This window comes from Pinus tabuliformis, chromosome 9 (genome assembly GCF_031772625.1).
Source record: "Pinus tabuliformis cultivar Carrire ecotype Pingquan chromosome 9, CPIR1, whole genome shotgun sequence".
Lineage (NCBI taxonomy): Eukaryota > Viridiplantae > Streptophyta > Pinopsida > Pinales > Pinaceae > Pinus > Pinus tabuliformis.
This window is the reverse complement of record NC_142307.1, coordinates 1,236,970,524-1,236,986,902: the sequence shown is the minus strand read 5'-3', so window position 1 is coordinate 1,236,986,902 and position 16,379 is coordinate 1,236,970,524. Positions and strand designations below refer to the sequence as shown.

Here is a 16,379-nt window from a genome sequence, read left to right as displayed (position 1 = left end):
TGTATGGAGGACATACATCCTTAGGTCGAACATAGATATTAACTTACAAAGCTATTTCTGGAAATGGAGCAGATACATGACATATATTGCAAATGTAAACATCTTTTTATTTAATAGAAAGTATGTCGATTTTTTCTTTTTGAAAAAAAAGATACCATATTCGCCAAAGCACTATTTCCAATATATATATGAAGAACTTGCAATTCATCATAATGCTTATGTAGTTGATAGATTTTTCTTTGTCACAATTCTAAATGAATGACCCATAAGTGAACTCTTCCATTAGACTAGTCCACAAAAACTTTTGAATTCCCATATAATCTAAATACTTTTAGCTGCTTTTAAAGGGCAATCCTCGTGGCACACAATATAACAAAGATTCTTTGGGAACACATTCACAATCTCTTCGTATAGAGATTCACAAAGAAACGATCCAATTAGTCGAAATGTATAATGAAGATTGTATCCAGATAATATCCACAATATAACAAAAAGTTCAACTAGGCCAATTTCTAATTTACATTTAATCATCAAATTTTAAGAAAAGAAAATAACTATACCCTTAGACAAACATCCTCTATCTAGCTCCATCTAAAAGTCCCCATACTATACTAGTCGAAAACTCCACATCTTTGATTAACTTGATTTTCTTCCTTTTCACAACTTTACCGAGATAAAACGATTTTACATTGGGTTGCAATAACTTCAAAGAACACATTTTCTTAAACACACGGTTGTTTATATATGTGTGTCATTTAACAAAGAGAAAAATGAATCTACGTGTGCATATGGATTTATCCCGTAACAAAGCTAAAGCTTATAAAAGCTTCTGGTTTATCACATAAAGAGTTATCTCTTCTGGCTTATTGCATCAACAGTTAGCTGTTTACGACTGAGACTGAACGAATTTATCTTGAAATAAATAAAAAATTCCTTCGAACGTATACTCAGCGCAACGATTGTGGGACGTTTTTCACAAACGATTGTGGACTGCTAATGACAACAGGACTGGATTGGATTCAGTGATTTATTTTTTGAAGGCCCTTCACTTGTTATCATTATGGAGATGTAAATAAGGCATTTCAAGAAGCGCCATTGAAGCTGGAAATGGCAGCAGCTTCACCATCTTCGTCTCTGGTGATATTGTCTTCCTTGTTTGGAAGAAGAGTAGGTGGAGGAGCAGAATGGCTGAGGCTGTTCTCACCTCCCACAAGCACACGCCCTCTGCCATCGAACATATCATCGTCGATAATAATAAGAGCATCATCTTCTTTTAATATTTCATTCGCGGGAGTGAAGGCAGGCGGCGCCAAAACTCAAACAAATAATAATGAGGGTAAGGGCAAGGGCACGGTCATCCCGTGGATTGTAGAGGACACGGAGGGAAATTTGAGCCTTCAAACCACCCGCCCAGTCGATTTGTTAGATTACCCTTCATCTCCATCTCCCTCTTCATCTTCATCCCCACTCTCCCCCAAAGTCTCCAGGCCAAAGCAGCAGCAGGCCCCGCCGCCGCCAAAGTATTCAAAAGCAGCTCGCAGATTTTACAACGAGGCTTTTAGAAAACCTGAGCGCCTTAGCAAGGTGTTGGCTAAAGCTGGGGGTAAGTAACTTTTTCTTGGTTCGTTTCAAATTTCTGTATACCTCTGGCTTTATTCGTGGCCCAAATACCTACTATGATAATTGATCCTTTGCCAACCTGCAGATTGTATAATATTGCACTTTACTTACCGTTCTTCATTTTCCCTACTCCATTCAATAAGGTGAAAACAAACGTGCTTTATGCCAAAGACATACCTTATAGAATCCGTCATTACTCGTCAATGTATTCAAGTGTGATCAAAACGTTTATGAGAGGAAAGACACTTACGATGCTAATATAATACAAGCATGGTGTCTGCTCAGACAAAGATATTCGACCCCCTGTATAGGACCTAACTTTGATAATACCCTGCACACGTTCCTGGCTAATTGAAAAGTTTGCAGTAAATAATTTTTTTTGTTGAACTACGAGCATGGTGTCTGGTGAGGCAAAGATATTCGATCCCTAAATAGGACTTGTTACCGACCAAAAAGTGGGTAACCCTATAGGAGATTTTTTCCCTCCTAGCAGCTCTACATTGCTCAGTACATGATGATATGCCATGGTCCTCCACCATTTGCATCGGTGAGACACCTCTTACCATTTGACATTCCTCTTGAAGGAAGGTGGGTCATCAATCGACAGGTACTGTAATGGTTAATTTCTTCTGGTAACTCTGTTAGGGTCCAACTCTAACCCCCTTATTTATGTAATAGGGTCGAGTCATAGTTATAGTTAGTTAAAGAGTCAATAAAGCCCATATTAATAATTGTAAGTGGTTGACCCGCATTTAAAGAAGGGACCACAGTTAGTTGCAAATGGGCCATGGTATTAGATAGATGGTATTAATAAGAACCATGGTATTGCATGTATGAATCCTATATAAAGGATAGAGACTCCCCTTGAGGAGCGTTGTGTCTTATTTTGTAATTGAGCCCAGCTCTATTGGAGGTTGCCCCCTCGAAGAGGCAAGTGAACATTGCTTTCCTTTCTGAATAATAAAATACTTGCTGTTATTTCTTATTGTTTTGTGTTCTGGGTATATTTCTTCGCATATTTGGTATTCTGGTATCTTCTCGCAGGTCAAGAGCATAACAAGTGGTATCAGAGCACTTTCCAGGGCTGGTGGGATCTCCATTTTTAGCAGAATTTTTTTTGGCTAGAGACATGTTCCGGCGTCTTTAAACCACGGGATCTGTCGTTGAGCGCATAAACCTGCGGATTTGGGGAGGCATGCATGCAGGAAATACAAGAGGTGGTCACGCTTGTTGGACTCCCTTGTAACCCCTGTGGGTACCCCTTCGAGTAGTAGCGCATTAGACAGAACCGCACACGGACTGTCTTCCAAGTACCCTCTGGGTATATTGGAAGCCCCCTAGGCTCTCTTGAAACCTCGCCATAGATAAACCGTTAGCCGTCTTGTTGCTACAGTACACCGAAAACAACACTCGGGGAGATTACTCGCGCGTACGATATGGTAGTCGGGTTGTACGGCTAAGGGTACGGTTGATCCTCCTTGGTTAGTGCCTTGAAAGATTGGGCCAAGTACTACTGTCAGACCCTTATGTATATTGCGATCTGTAGCACCTAACACTCCTTGAGACCATAGTTCCCTTGTCTCTCTCTAGATCACACATCATCTTTGCCAGATCAGATCTAGCAGGTTGGGTTCTGTCGCAACCGCAACAATCAGTTCCGCCATTCAGATCTCTCAGATCCGCCATTCAGATCTATCAGATCCGCCATTCAGATCTAGCAGTTTGGGTTCTGTAGCAGTCGCAACAATCAGATCTGCCATTCAGATCTAGCAGCAGGGGTTCGATCACTGCCACATTCCTACTCATACTCTACAGTTGAGGGTTTCGCTGACAGATCTGACTATTTGTGTGGCTCCTATACATGGGCGTGATTCTCGCAGGACATTGGGCAGAATTAACTTTTCTGGGAATTGGCTATTGCAGTATTCCTAAGCGAGGAGTAAAACTCCTTTCGAAGTAAAAAAAAAAGGTCTGAGACCCTCCCGGGACGCTTATAGGAGACTTAGCCCATAAGAATCAGGTCGACGGGCTGAGCAAGGTGGTACCATTCACTTGTCAGCGTCAAAATTTTGGGTGGTCCCAAATTTTATTTCTTTTTTCACAGCAACGACAAGTGCATCGCATCGGTGCATGGTACAAACCAGAGCTCAAGCTATGGCCAATGAGAAGATTGACACCCTTGAACAAAAGTTGGAGGCATTAACGAAGCAAATCCAGACCTTAACTGACACAATCACAAAGGGCAAGTTGGGGGCACAATCGGAGGCATATGATTTTAATGAAAACCTTGAGGGCGAGTCTAGCCATTCTCTTCACTTCTATGGAAACCACCAACAGTCCCAGCTTCGACCACCCAAGCTGGACATGTATAAATTTGATGGCTCTCATCCGGCCATATGGCTAGCACAAATGGAGCAATATTTCACATTGAATCACATCAGAGATGATGCGACTAAGCTAAGTGTGGGAAGCCTGTACTTGGACCAAGAAAGATGGCAATGGTGGCAGTGGCATCAACGCTGCTATGCAATGCCACTGACTTGGCAGATATTCTCAAAAGCCCTTTCTGATCGCTTTGACCATGAATCTAACTTTTTGGGTCGTCTTACTAAGCTCCGACAGACAGGCACAGTGCAAGAATATATTAAAGCCTTTGAAGCATTAGCCTTCCGCACAGGAGGTCTAGCAGATGAATTCTACTTGGAATGTTTTATCAGTGGTCTCAAAGACGCCATACAAGCCCACGTCCGACTACAACACCCAGTCTCATGGCTGGCAGCTTGCAAGATAGCTCGTGAAGTAGAATGCGCATTAGCGGTCCAGTCAACTTGTCCAAATTTCATAGCTAAGGGACGCCCCACCTAGGCTTCGAGCACTACCCAAACACTTAAGGTTCAAAAGGTGTCACCAGCGGAAATGGCGGAAAGAAGAAAGCAAGGATTGTGTTACTACTGTGATGAGAAATACTCCCCGGGGCGTAAATGCAAGAAACCCAAATTCTTTCAAATTGATGCTATTGATCACAGTTCATCTGAGGAAGCCCCACCATTTGAGGGGCCTGAGGAGGAAGATGAGGACAACCAACCGGACAATGAGCTCCCAGCTACACCTGAAAAACCAGTGATCTGGCTTCATGCTTTGTCAGGAATTTCTTCTCCCCAAACTCTCAAAATCAGAGGTCTTATTAAGCATCGCCCTGTAGTAGTCTTGATTGATAGTGGCAGTACGCATAACTTTATCCATCAAAGAGTCGCTGAAGCAGTGCATTGTTTTGTCAGAGTAGTCTCTAATTTCCAGGTCCAAATTGTTGATGGGGGGACAATGAAATGTGAAGGTCGCTGTGAAAATGTCAAACTTCAAATTGGGGATTATCACCTAAAGACCCACATGTTTGCCATCAACATGGGTGGGTGTGACATTGTCTTGGGTGCTGAATGGCTCCGCACACTCGGCCCAATCACAATGGATTTCCAGGTTTATCTATGAACTTCAAGCAGAATAACTACACACATACCCTCCGCGGGCTCCAGGCAGGTGCTCCTTCTATCATTAGCTCGCATAGGATGGAAAAATTGTTAAAAAAGGGCCACCATGGAGTTATAGGCCAATTTAATGCCATTGAGGCCTTCGAACCCACTTCTCTTCATATTCATCTGGAGATGCAACAGGTCTTAAACAACCATCTGCAGGTCTTTGACAAGCCTCACGAGCTTCCACCCTCGAGAGGGGAACATGATCATAACATTACTTTGGTCCCAGGGTACAACCACCAAATGTACGCCCATATAGATATCTGTTCGCCCAAAAGAATGAAATTGAAAAAATCATCAAGGAACTTTTGGAAGCTGGTGTCATTCGTCCTAGCAAGCTAGTGTCATTCGTCATAGCATTAGTCCTTATTCATCGCCTGTGGTCATGGTGCTCAAGAAAGATGGGGAATGGCGTATGTGTCCAGACTTCAGGGCCCTCAACAAGCTGACGGTCAAAGATAAATTTCCCATCCCGGTTGTTGATGATTTGCTGGATGAACTAAATGGGACTTAATTCTTTACTAAGCTCGACCTTCGCTCGGGCTGTCACCAAATTCACATGAAAGAAGCAGACATTCCAAAGATTGCTTTCCGAACTCATGAAGGCCATTATGAATTCCAGGTCATGCCATTTGGTCTCTCCACTTTTCAGAGCCTCATGAATCACTTGCTCAAACCATATCTCAGAAAATTTATCCTTGTTTTCTTTGATGACATCCTCATGTACAGCCTCACCTGGGAAAAACATCTTCAGCATGTAGATCTGCTCTTGCAACTGCTCCGAAAGCATAAATTATTTGTCAAATTGTCCAAGTGCTCTTTTGGCATGGAAGAAGTTGAGTATTTGGGCCACATTGTGGGGCGTGAAGGTGTCAGGGTGGATCCCAAAAAGATCCAAGCAATGCAGGATTGGCCTCAATCAAAGACCTTGAGAGGATTTTTGGGTCTCACTGGCTACTATCGCAAATTTGTCCGCAATTATGGTCGCATTGCTAGACCCCTCACTCACCTTCTCAAGAAAAATTCATTCCTTTGGAATGATGAAGCGCAACAGGCATTTATAGCTCTCAAACATGCCATGTGTTCCACTCCCGTATTGGCACTACCCGACTTCACCAAATCTTTTGTGATTGAATGTGATGCTTCAGGTACGGGTATTGGGGCTGTCTTAATGCAGGAAGGTCAACCCTTGGCCTTCACTAGCCAACAACTAAGTGGGACAAATCTGGGACAATCTACCTATGAGAAGGAGATGATGGCCATATTACATGCAGTGGATACTTGGCGACCATACTTATTGGGACGACGTTTCCAAATCCGCACAGACCATCAAAGCCTTAAATATTTTTTGGAGCAACGCCTATCCTCGCCACAACAAAATAAATGGCTAGCCAAAATGTTGGGATATGATTATGAGATAATTTACAAGAAAGGGCGAGAAAATGTCGTAGCGGATGCTTTATCACGCCAATTTGAGGAGGAAAGCACCCTGCTAGCAATCTCTCTTCCCATTCCAGAGTGGATTGAAGAGGCTCGCAAGGAATGGTTTTCACATCCTTTGCTCTCCCAACTCATTAATAAATTGCAGGTGGATCCAAATTCCACAGCGGGCTACTCTTGGCAGGATGAGATTCTTCGCTACAAGGACAAAGTAGTGATATCACCAACATCCACCCTCAAAAGTCGCATTTTGGCAGAGTTGCACTCATCTCCCACTGCAGGCCATTCAGGCTTTTAGAAGACTTATGCTCGCACTCGACGTTCATTTTTTTGGACAGGCATGAAAAAGGACATTCTTACTTTTGTAGTTGAGTGTGATGTGTGTCAGCGCCACAAAGGAGAAATAGTCAAATCCCTAGGCACATTATAGCCATTGCCCATCCCTGCCTCAATCTGGACGGAGGTTTCTATGGATTTCATTACGGGTCTTCCGAAGTCAGGTAACAAGTTAGTCATCATGGTGGTTGTGGATAGACTTTCTAAGTATGCTCATTTTTGCGCCCTATCCCACCCTTTTACACCAGCTTTGGTGGCTCAATCTTTCATGGACCAGATCTTGAAATTGCATGGCATGCCCACTTCCACTGTGTCTGATCGTGACCTGATCTTCACCAGTCACTTTTGGTAGGAACTCTTCAGGCTACAAGGTATCCAACTACAACTTAGTACTTCTTATCATCCCCAAACTGATGGTCAAACTGAAGCAGTCAACAAATGTCCAGAGACCTACCTTAGGTGTTTCACTTTAGAAAAGCAACATCTATGGGTACAATGGTTACCTCTAGCCGAATGGTGGTATAATACTAACTATCATGCCCACCAAAATGACTCCATATGAAGCAGTTTATGGCCAACTCCCTCCTTCACCTACTTCTTATATCCAGGGATGCTCGAAGGTACAACAGTGGATCAACTCCTACAGAACTATGCAACCATGCTGGCCCACCTCAAAGAGAATCTCCATCAAGCTCAAAATCGCATGAAGCAACAGGCAGACCAACATTGTTCAGAACGCAAATTTCAAGAAGGGGTTCAGGTATTCTTGAGGTTGCAACCATTTAAGCAAACATCACTCAAAGACAAGGGTTGTCAGAAATTATCTCCAAAATTCTACGGACCGTATCAAATACTTCAGCGCATCGGAGAAGTAGCCTACAAGCTAGCTGTGCCACCCACTACAAAAATCCATCTTGTCTTCCATGTTTCATGCCTCAAGAAAGTGGTTGGGAACCATTGCAGAATTCAAACCAGTCTATAGGAATTGGATGAAGAAGGTTCAATCTGGCTCCAACCTGAACAAGTTCTTGACATGCAAGAATGACACCTGTGCGGCCGCATGATCAAGCAAGTCCTCGTCAAGTGGAAAGACACCTCTCCAGAAGATGCGACCTGGGAACCAGCCATTGTTCTTTAGTAGTTTCCGTAGCTTCAGCCTTGAGGACAAGGCTATTTTTATGGGGGAGGGCATGTTAGGGTCCAACCCTAACCCCCTTATTTATGTAATAGGGTTGAGTCATAGTTATAGTTAGTTAAAGAGTCAATAAAGCCCATATTAATAATTGTAAGTGGTTGACCCGCATTTAAAGAAGGGACCACAATTAGTTGCAAATGGGCCATGGTATTAGATAGATGGCATTAATAAGAACCATGATACCGACCCATGGTATTGCATGTATGAATCCTATATAAAGGATAGAGACTCCCCTTGAGGAGTGTTGTGTCTTATTTTGTAATTGAGCCTAGCTCTATTGGAGGTTGCCCCCTCTTCCTTTCTGAATAATAAAATACTTGCTGTTATTTCTTATTGTTCTGTGTTCTAGGTATATTTCTTCGCATATTTGGTATTCTGGTATCTTCTCGCAGGTCAAGAGTATAACAAACTCGCATTGCTATACTGGCTAACTCACACTGCCTGTACGACTCTCTCTGCAGAAGAATTCAACCTCCCTTTTCTTGCCTCTCCAACACTGGAAAACTGTTGGGAAATTCTTTGGAACCCTGGTCTCTAATTTTCTGCTACTCCCTCTCTTCGATGCTCTCCCTTTGTCTCAAATTGCGTCCTCACTGAAGCTGTGAACTGGGTAGTTCAATCTGCCAAGGTAACACAACTGTGTCTATCTCCATCCCTTCGAGGTGCTCTTATAATCTCTCGTTGAGACTCCAAGGACCAAGATTAAATCTCCATCAACAACTAAGATCAATTAGACTTCATCAATAGAAGTCTCTAGATCAATCTCAAGCATCCTTAATTAATTAACTTTAATTAACCAACATTCCTAAGTTAGATTTAGGAAATAATTTAATTATTAGTTAATTAATTTAATTAAGGTGTTTCAGAGCCATATCTCACGAAACGATTTCTGGGTATTGGAGATTCTTTGTTCCTTAGCCTTTTAGCACCATCTGAGACTAGAGCACCTGTACGATGCTACCATCATAACCAAAAAGTAACACGAACCTTGTGACATAGTCCCCAAGATGACAAGGGAGGACTTGTACTCACAGTTGGAGCCCCAATGCTAGAGAGAGATAGTGCCACATCACCCATCTAGCCCTTGAGAGGATGATGTAGGGCACCCAGAGCTGGGTTTTTGGACATGGAGGCACTTTGAGGCACGTCTTGAGGTCTCCCCTCAAGTCTTGGAGTTGATTATGATGATGGGGGATCTCATTAGCCCATCCTATGCATTTTTTAGCGTTTATGACCCAAAAATGACGTCATGGTTTTGGAGGATATCAATCCACATGTGTGGGATTTTATGGCATTATTTTATTGGTTTGAGCTAGGGGGTTGGCTTGTAAGCCCTTGTCTTGTCAAACACTCTAAGTCAAACTTGTTTTAGGGATTTTAGGCTAATATATTTGTAAAAGTGAAGGGATAGACCTCATATAAATAAAGGATCCCTCTGCTTTTTCTTTTCATCATCACACATGTGAATTCAACTCTTCTTTCTAGAATGCGAATTGCCTTTGTCTTTTTTGTTGCTTGGCAAATATGTGATATTCTGGAGCATTTTTCTATTGGAGATTGACTATTGCATTGGAGATGTGTTTTTGGGATTGAGAAAAGGTTTTATTTTATTTTTTCTTGAAAATATTTGTAAATTTATTGTTTATTTTTCATTATTTTGCATGTGGATGAATTATTGCTAGGGTTTCTCTATGTTTCGTGACTAAAGGCATATTATTTATTGGAAATTTTTGTTAAACTTTTCATGTTAAATATATTCTTCCTTGAAATCCATAGAAGAAATCATAGTGTGCATCTTCTATGTAATTTCTCCCATCACAAAAAAGATAGTTGGGGTTTCACAAGTGGAAAACATATTCCCCCAACTTAATCCATTCAATTTTTCTTTTCATTTGAAATTTGCCCAAGTAGGAATAGGCATTGGCCAAAGTTGTGTTGATAAAAAATCATTAAAATTAAAATATTTTCTCTTCTTTCATATCTCGTAGGATTTTTAAGGCAAGCCACTAGCGCTATTCTAGGGCCAATTTGCCTCTATGGCCATATTGGATGGTTGTTTGTGGATGAAAATTTAGGGTTTACCTTGTTATACCTTTTAAAATGCAAAATCTTGCTTTTGTTGTGCTGAATCCTCCCCAAAATAAGGCTGATGTCATCCTTCCTAGTCGATTTTGTGCCCTAGAAACCCCTAATCCCTAGCCAAGCTTCAACTTGAAGCCTATTTTGAGGGTTTATTTTGTGCCTTTGTTGATCTACTCATTAAGTAAACCCTTTCTTTAACCCCTGCATGTCTAGATACTCCTTTCTCATTTCTTATCAAAAAGCACTAGCGTGTAGAAGTATTTAGCTAGTCTAGGGTTAGGATATATTTCTCCTTTGAAAGAAGAATTGAGCCTTGTCCAATCTAGGGTATGTTTTCCTTGTCTATTTATAGCACCTGGAGCCTTCTATCTAGAGTAGCCCTATAGGTGGGAAGCCTCCTTTGTGGTGAAACTCCACTAAACAGTAGAAGGAGATTGCTGAGGTGATAGTGGAAATCCTTCCTCATTGTTGCTATAGGGTTTGGCCTTCGCCTTGTGAGTCCCCTCACAAGGCTTGAGAGATTTTGCGACAACAAGACTTAACTTTGATCATACCATGCACACTTTCTTGGCTAATTGAAAAGCTTGCAACAAATAATTTTTCTGTTGAACATTACTTGGAGAAATATGCTTTGAGGCTTGGTTGGGGGCCTTGGCTGTGCCATGTCACATGGACTTCCATTGGCTTGGAGACTTGAACCCAACCTCATCCCTTTTTTTAGATATGCCATTTAGGTGGGGTAGACCATAGTAAGAATGGAACTCTAGTGAAACACGCAATATTCGATCAACCTCACCAGTGAACCAATACTTGATGGTTACTTGTAGTCTTGTTGTAAATATTAACTATATGATGATGTACAGGTTTTCACAATTGTTGAGGTAGTGGTTGTTACACAAGTTGCCCTAGATAATATTTATCTAGAGTTAAGGCAACCATGGTGTCTTTAAATGGCTACAAAGCCCTACCGCCCCCCCCCTCCTCCCCACGCACACACACACAAATATGAATGAACAAGCTTGCTCTTATCACAATTGAGGCTAACACACCTAGATTTAGCCAATATTGCAATAGCATAGAGTGAAGTGGGAGTGGGAGGAGGAAGTAGGAGTGCCATTTCCCAAAAAACATGGGAGCAAACATCCTATTAGTGTCTTTTTAATAATATATATTTTATGCTTATATATTCCCAAAGAACATGCCAAATACCAAATTGGTTGCTGAAAAGATTAAAACATACATATGTATGCCACTTGACCACATGTTTATGAAGTTGTAAACATGACATCATAGTAGAATCTGGATTAATTGTGGAGCATAAACCATCTGGTATCGTATAGATAACATCGACCATATTGTAAATACACTTAAAAACATTTAACTACAATTAAATTATGTATGCTACTTAACTACATGATTATGAAGTTGTAAAAATGTCATCATATTAGAATTTGGATTAATTATGGAGCATAAACCATTTGGTACCATATAGATAACATCGACCATATTGTAAATACACTTACAAAGTACAAACCTACAAAGACTTAAAAGTACAATTAAATACTAGGAAGTAATGTAGACGATGAATTTATGAATTGAAATAGGCCATCATGACCAAAGAGTTATGTTTACAAAATAGGCCATGTGCCTAATTTCCAAAATAGATATTAGAAACTGAAGTTTGAAAATTTAAAATTCTAATATGAAAACTAAATAATTGAAAAAATAAAGACATTTATTCTAATATACTATCTATTTTATGTCACCCCATGTAGCTGTGGATGTGGAGGTAAGTGTGGAGATGAAGTTGGACCTAAAGATCCCGTAGTTGGAGTCCTGGTTGGGTTGGAGATGGCCATAGGTGGGGGTGGCATCTCGATAAGATTATTGCCATAAAAAAGAGTAGTCTCCAAGTTCACCAAAGTGTAATGTTCCTTCCTAGAATAATTTCCCTAAAATCAATTTCACAATTTTGCAGTTTTGACTATTATGGGGGACCAGGAAATTTTGGGGATGAGACTTAGGAGAAGGGGGCCGAAATAATTTTGTTAGTGGAATGTGGGGGCCACACCCACATGTAATACGCATCCCCTTGGAGAGAAAAGTCGAATTGCTAAGGAGGGAGGTCAAAATATTGGATGGAGGGACCCACATGAGGAGGCAAGGAAAATTATAAATAGGAGCATAGAAACTATTGGGGCTTTTTGATCACTCTTCTATTACCTTTGTTGCTCAAGCTATTTAGTTGGGTCACAAGTGTTGCTTAGCACAAAGTTTTCCAAGGGGAGAACTCACCCTTCTTTCGATGGACTTTGAGTGCCACACTAGGAAGGTAAATTTGTTGCTACATTGGAGGGAGATTTGTGGAATTTTGGGAGCATCTTTCGGCCATTTTCCTTATCTAATTCGTGCTCCAGGAGGATGCAGTAGAGGATCACATGCCACTGATTTCAATTATTTTCCAGGGGGTGTTTGCCGAGAGAAATTTCGAGAAGCTGCCCCAGGGTGCCCCAGGGGAAGACTAAGCTTGGTGGAGAATTTTGGGGCTGAAGATCGTTGCCTTTGAGAGGAACAAATATCTCTTCCTAGGCATGCGCAAGAGAGAGATCGGAAAACGTATTTTAGAGTTGGACTCAACTCTTTGGTGCCAGGACTTCAACACACAATCTCTCCTAATTCCAGAGAAATTTCCTAGAGACTTTCACTAGCAGATTGAGGAGGGATAAGAAGGATTTCAACAGATTCCAGCACTAGGGGACGCAATTTTTGTTCAGGAGGGTGTAGTGCCAAAATAGGGCAATTTTGGGAGGTCGGAATTAGCCCAATTCCTTTATGGGTTTTGGTGGGTTTGGTGAGAGGAGACCAGGGCTAATTTTGCAGAATTTTCTGAGCACCGGAGGTGGGGCAAATCTTCAGTTTTTCTAGCCAGCAGTGCAGTGTCACTAGGGCCAGCGCAGATCCTTGCAGAGGAGTTACTCCACAACAGTTGGGCAGTCATTATTGGACACCTAGAGCTTGTAGCTTGCTTTGAGCAAGCCCACGTGCATTCCTTCCATCACACATTGTGCTCCTATGATTTGATAATAAAATTGGCCCATTTTGGTGTGTTTTTTGAGCATTTCTAGTTACCTGATTGCATGTGTAATTTCTTGTGTTAGATGTGCTTAATTTGCTTTGTTTATCACTGCTAATTTCCATTTGGGATATTACACAAAGCCAATGCTCCATCCTCCAAATTGTCCTCCTTTGGCTGGTTGTCCCAAAGCTTATATTCATTATCCATCTTTACCTCCTCACAATAATGGGACAACAACTGCAAGTTGTAATGCACAAAAGCCATTCTCTTTGTTTGGTTACATTCATCTTGTTTCTCTTGCCATTGTGTATGAAATTGTAGGTGGTCCAACACGTCTTTGTGGAAGAAACATTCATAACTTGTGGCAGTTGTTTTGCCCAACACAATACTGCGGGGCAGAATCACCATATATAAGTTACACCATTGGAGAGAAGTCAACTTTGCTCGATCTCTAATTGGATAGTCATAACCAAATAATCTTTGGGAACTTATGTATGCGCTTAGTTGCCTTTGTATGGTATCACATTCCTCATCATGGACAAGCTTGTCTAATTCTTGCATGTAGCCACTTTGAACTTGTGGATCCATGTGTAGTTTGCTCTTCACCCTGCCACTAGGCATTGGTCTTCTACCTATGATGTAGAATAATATTTTGGTGTAAGGACATATGCTAAGGCATGCAGTGGAATATTTAGCTTTGCCCACCTCTTCCCAACCCAATACGAATATAGTCATACAAGTTCGCATCCCTAGGCTCAAGGATGTCTTTAATCTGGCCTAGCACGGTGTCCATTTGCTGATGCATTTCCCCTATCTTTGGTTGATCTAAATCTGCAAATGGAATCATGCTATAAACTGGCTTGGTGAACTGCAAAACATACTTAACCAATGATTGAAAATGAGGATCAAGAATGTTATCTTGCATCGTAGCATCATTGTCTTTGTTTGTTGTATTATGTATCCTTAATTGCTCCTATAAATCACTTACTAGCACATTAACCATTACCCATCCCACCTTTAACAGGTGCCTAAAGGTAAGGTCCCGACTACCAAATATAGTCCTTATGAGCTAATGTAGTTGCAAGTTAGAGTGAAACTAGTAAATGTTGTTGGGAACAATATGCCTATGATGAGTTTGATGATGGACTTCCCTTTCTTGTACAAGGCATTGATCCAATCACACTCTCTATTCTTAACAATATCATACATCAAAAGAATGAATGTGTGCACCAAACGGCTAGGCCACAAAGTGTGAGGATGTACTTGCTCAATCATTCTTCCTACTACCTTAAAATGTGTTGCATTATTTGTAATTATTTGATTCACATTGGACAATCCAATATGATTAATGGTTTTCACTGTTCAGTATGAAGTCTGAGATGTTTTGAGAAGATGTAATAAACGAAGATTGTGCCACTAGTCGACACACTAAGAACATTTATCAAATGTTGATTTTTAACATTTGTCCAACTGTTAGATATAATGGAAACCCCACTATTTGGTCACTCATCTATAAACATCATAGAGCTCTTAGAACTTTGGCTTTTTCCCTGTTTAGCAGTATGGTTCTAGCTTTCTCATATCCAACGCTCTCATATTATTTAGGAGCATTATGAATGACCTTGACCATAACATGCCAATTGGGCGACTAAAGAAAATAGAATGGTATACCACGTGCATAAAGAAACCTTATCACTTTTGTGTCCACCTCCTCCCTACCACCAACATTAAGGAGATCCTCTATTGTTCTATTTCCACTTTGCGCATACTTCCACCTGAAGAATTTCAACCCCACTTTGGTTATCAATTTTCCTTATCACTCCATGCATTTAGTTTTCAATCCAAGTATGATAAAAATTCTAAAATCTGGAAATGACAATATTTTCTGAAAACACAAACTTAGAGATTTCACAACTGCTGAAATTGCAAAAATAAAACACAGCAAAATTATGACAGCCACACACAGAAAATAACACAGTGATTTTTGGTCAATGTGACCCTGGGAAAACCCCCTACAACTGTTGGGGAAAACCAGTTTGAGAGCTCTTCTTTATTTCTGAAAATGCTTTTACAGACAAAATGAAATATACACTGTAAAAATTCCAGCAACCACAAATTACAACTTATCTCGATTTTTGTGCTTGAACTCTGCCTCGAAAATCATGCCAATCAGCAAACTGCTAAAACATAAATTTTTCCAGCAATAAAACAACATTAAATGCTATACGAACTGCCTCGAAAATCGTGCCCGAAACTTGTTATATGGATTGTACGGACCGTACAGATTTCAGCAGTACGACTGCCTCGAAATTCTTGCCCAAAACTTGCCTCAAAATTCGTGCCCTTGCTGCTGTCCCTCTTCCTCGATTTCTGTGCCTTTCTCCTGCTGTATAGTTTTGCCTTGGGATGCGTGCCAATAAATGCTGTTGTCCAGATTTGCTGAAATGTCTTGCTGCTCTCCTTCACTTCTTCACTGCTAAGAATTTTCTCTTTGCTCTCTCTTCTCTTTCTCTCAAATGCTCATGAAAGAATGAATTGATCTTTTTCTCTTCTCTTCTCCTTTTACTCTTTAAATGACCTTTTGGGTTACCCTAACATCTAATGGTTGAGATTCATTTAGATCTAGGGATGAGAATAAATGTGCATTTAATTCTCACTTTCTATTTTTTAACTCACCCACTTAAATAAAGACCCACTTAGCCTTTTATTTCCATAGTCACTTTTTCACTTTCTAATTCTTCATTGACTTTAATAAAGTCACCTTTAAATTAGAATGTAACTTTACCACTTATAAAGTCACTTTTAAATTAAATTGACTTTACCACTTATAAAGTCACTTTAGGAGAAAAGTACAAATAAATTTGGACACTTTTCCCTAGGCCAAAGATCAAAGCCTTAGGGAACCACTTGTCCTCTGGTACCCAAATTTTAACACTCCCTCTTACCGAGGAAAGTGTTCCTCACCACTCCCATCTTGTCTTTGAAGTAGACATGCTTGCCTTGTGGTAAGGCCTTGGTGAAAATCTCCGCTACCTGCTCATTTGTGGAAATGTACTCAAGCTTGACAACTCCCTTTTGGACATAGTCTCTAATGAAGTGA

General features: G+C 40.8%; 1 protein-coding gene across 2 annotated transcripts in view; it reads left to right on the top strand.

Annotated features, from left to right (window-relative positions):
* The first annotated feature begins 797 nt into the window (after nucleotides 1-797).
* Nucleotides 798-16,379, top strand: part of SVR1 (pseudouridine synthase family protein) — a 246,940-nt gene continuing 231,358 nt past the window's right edge. Inside the window, exon 1 of one of the 2 annotated variants that reach the window (XM_089440617.1) lies at nucleotides 798-1,603. In XM_089440617.1, the coding sequence (XP_089296743.1) occupies nucleotides 1,108-1,603 (496 nt within the window). In that variant the 5' untranslated portion in view covers nucleotides 798-1,107. The remainder of the gene's footprint in view (nucleotides 1,604-16,379) is intronic. The other variant, XM_089440616.1, reaches the window with a different exon arrangement.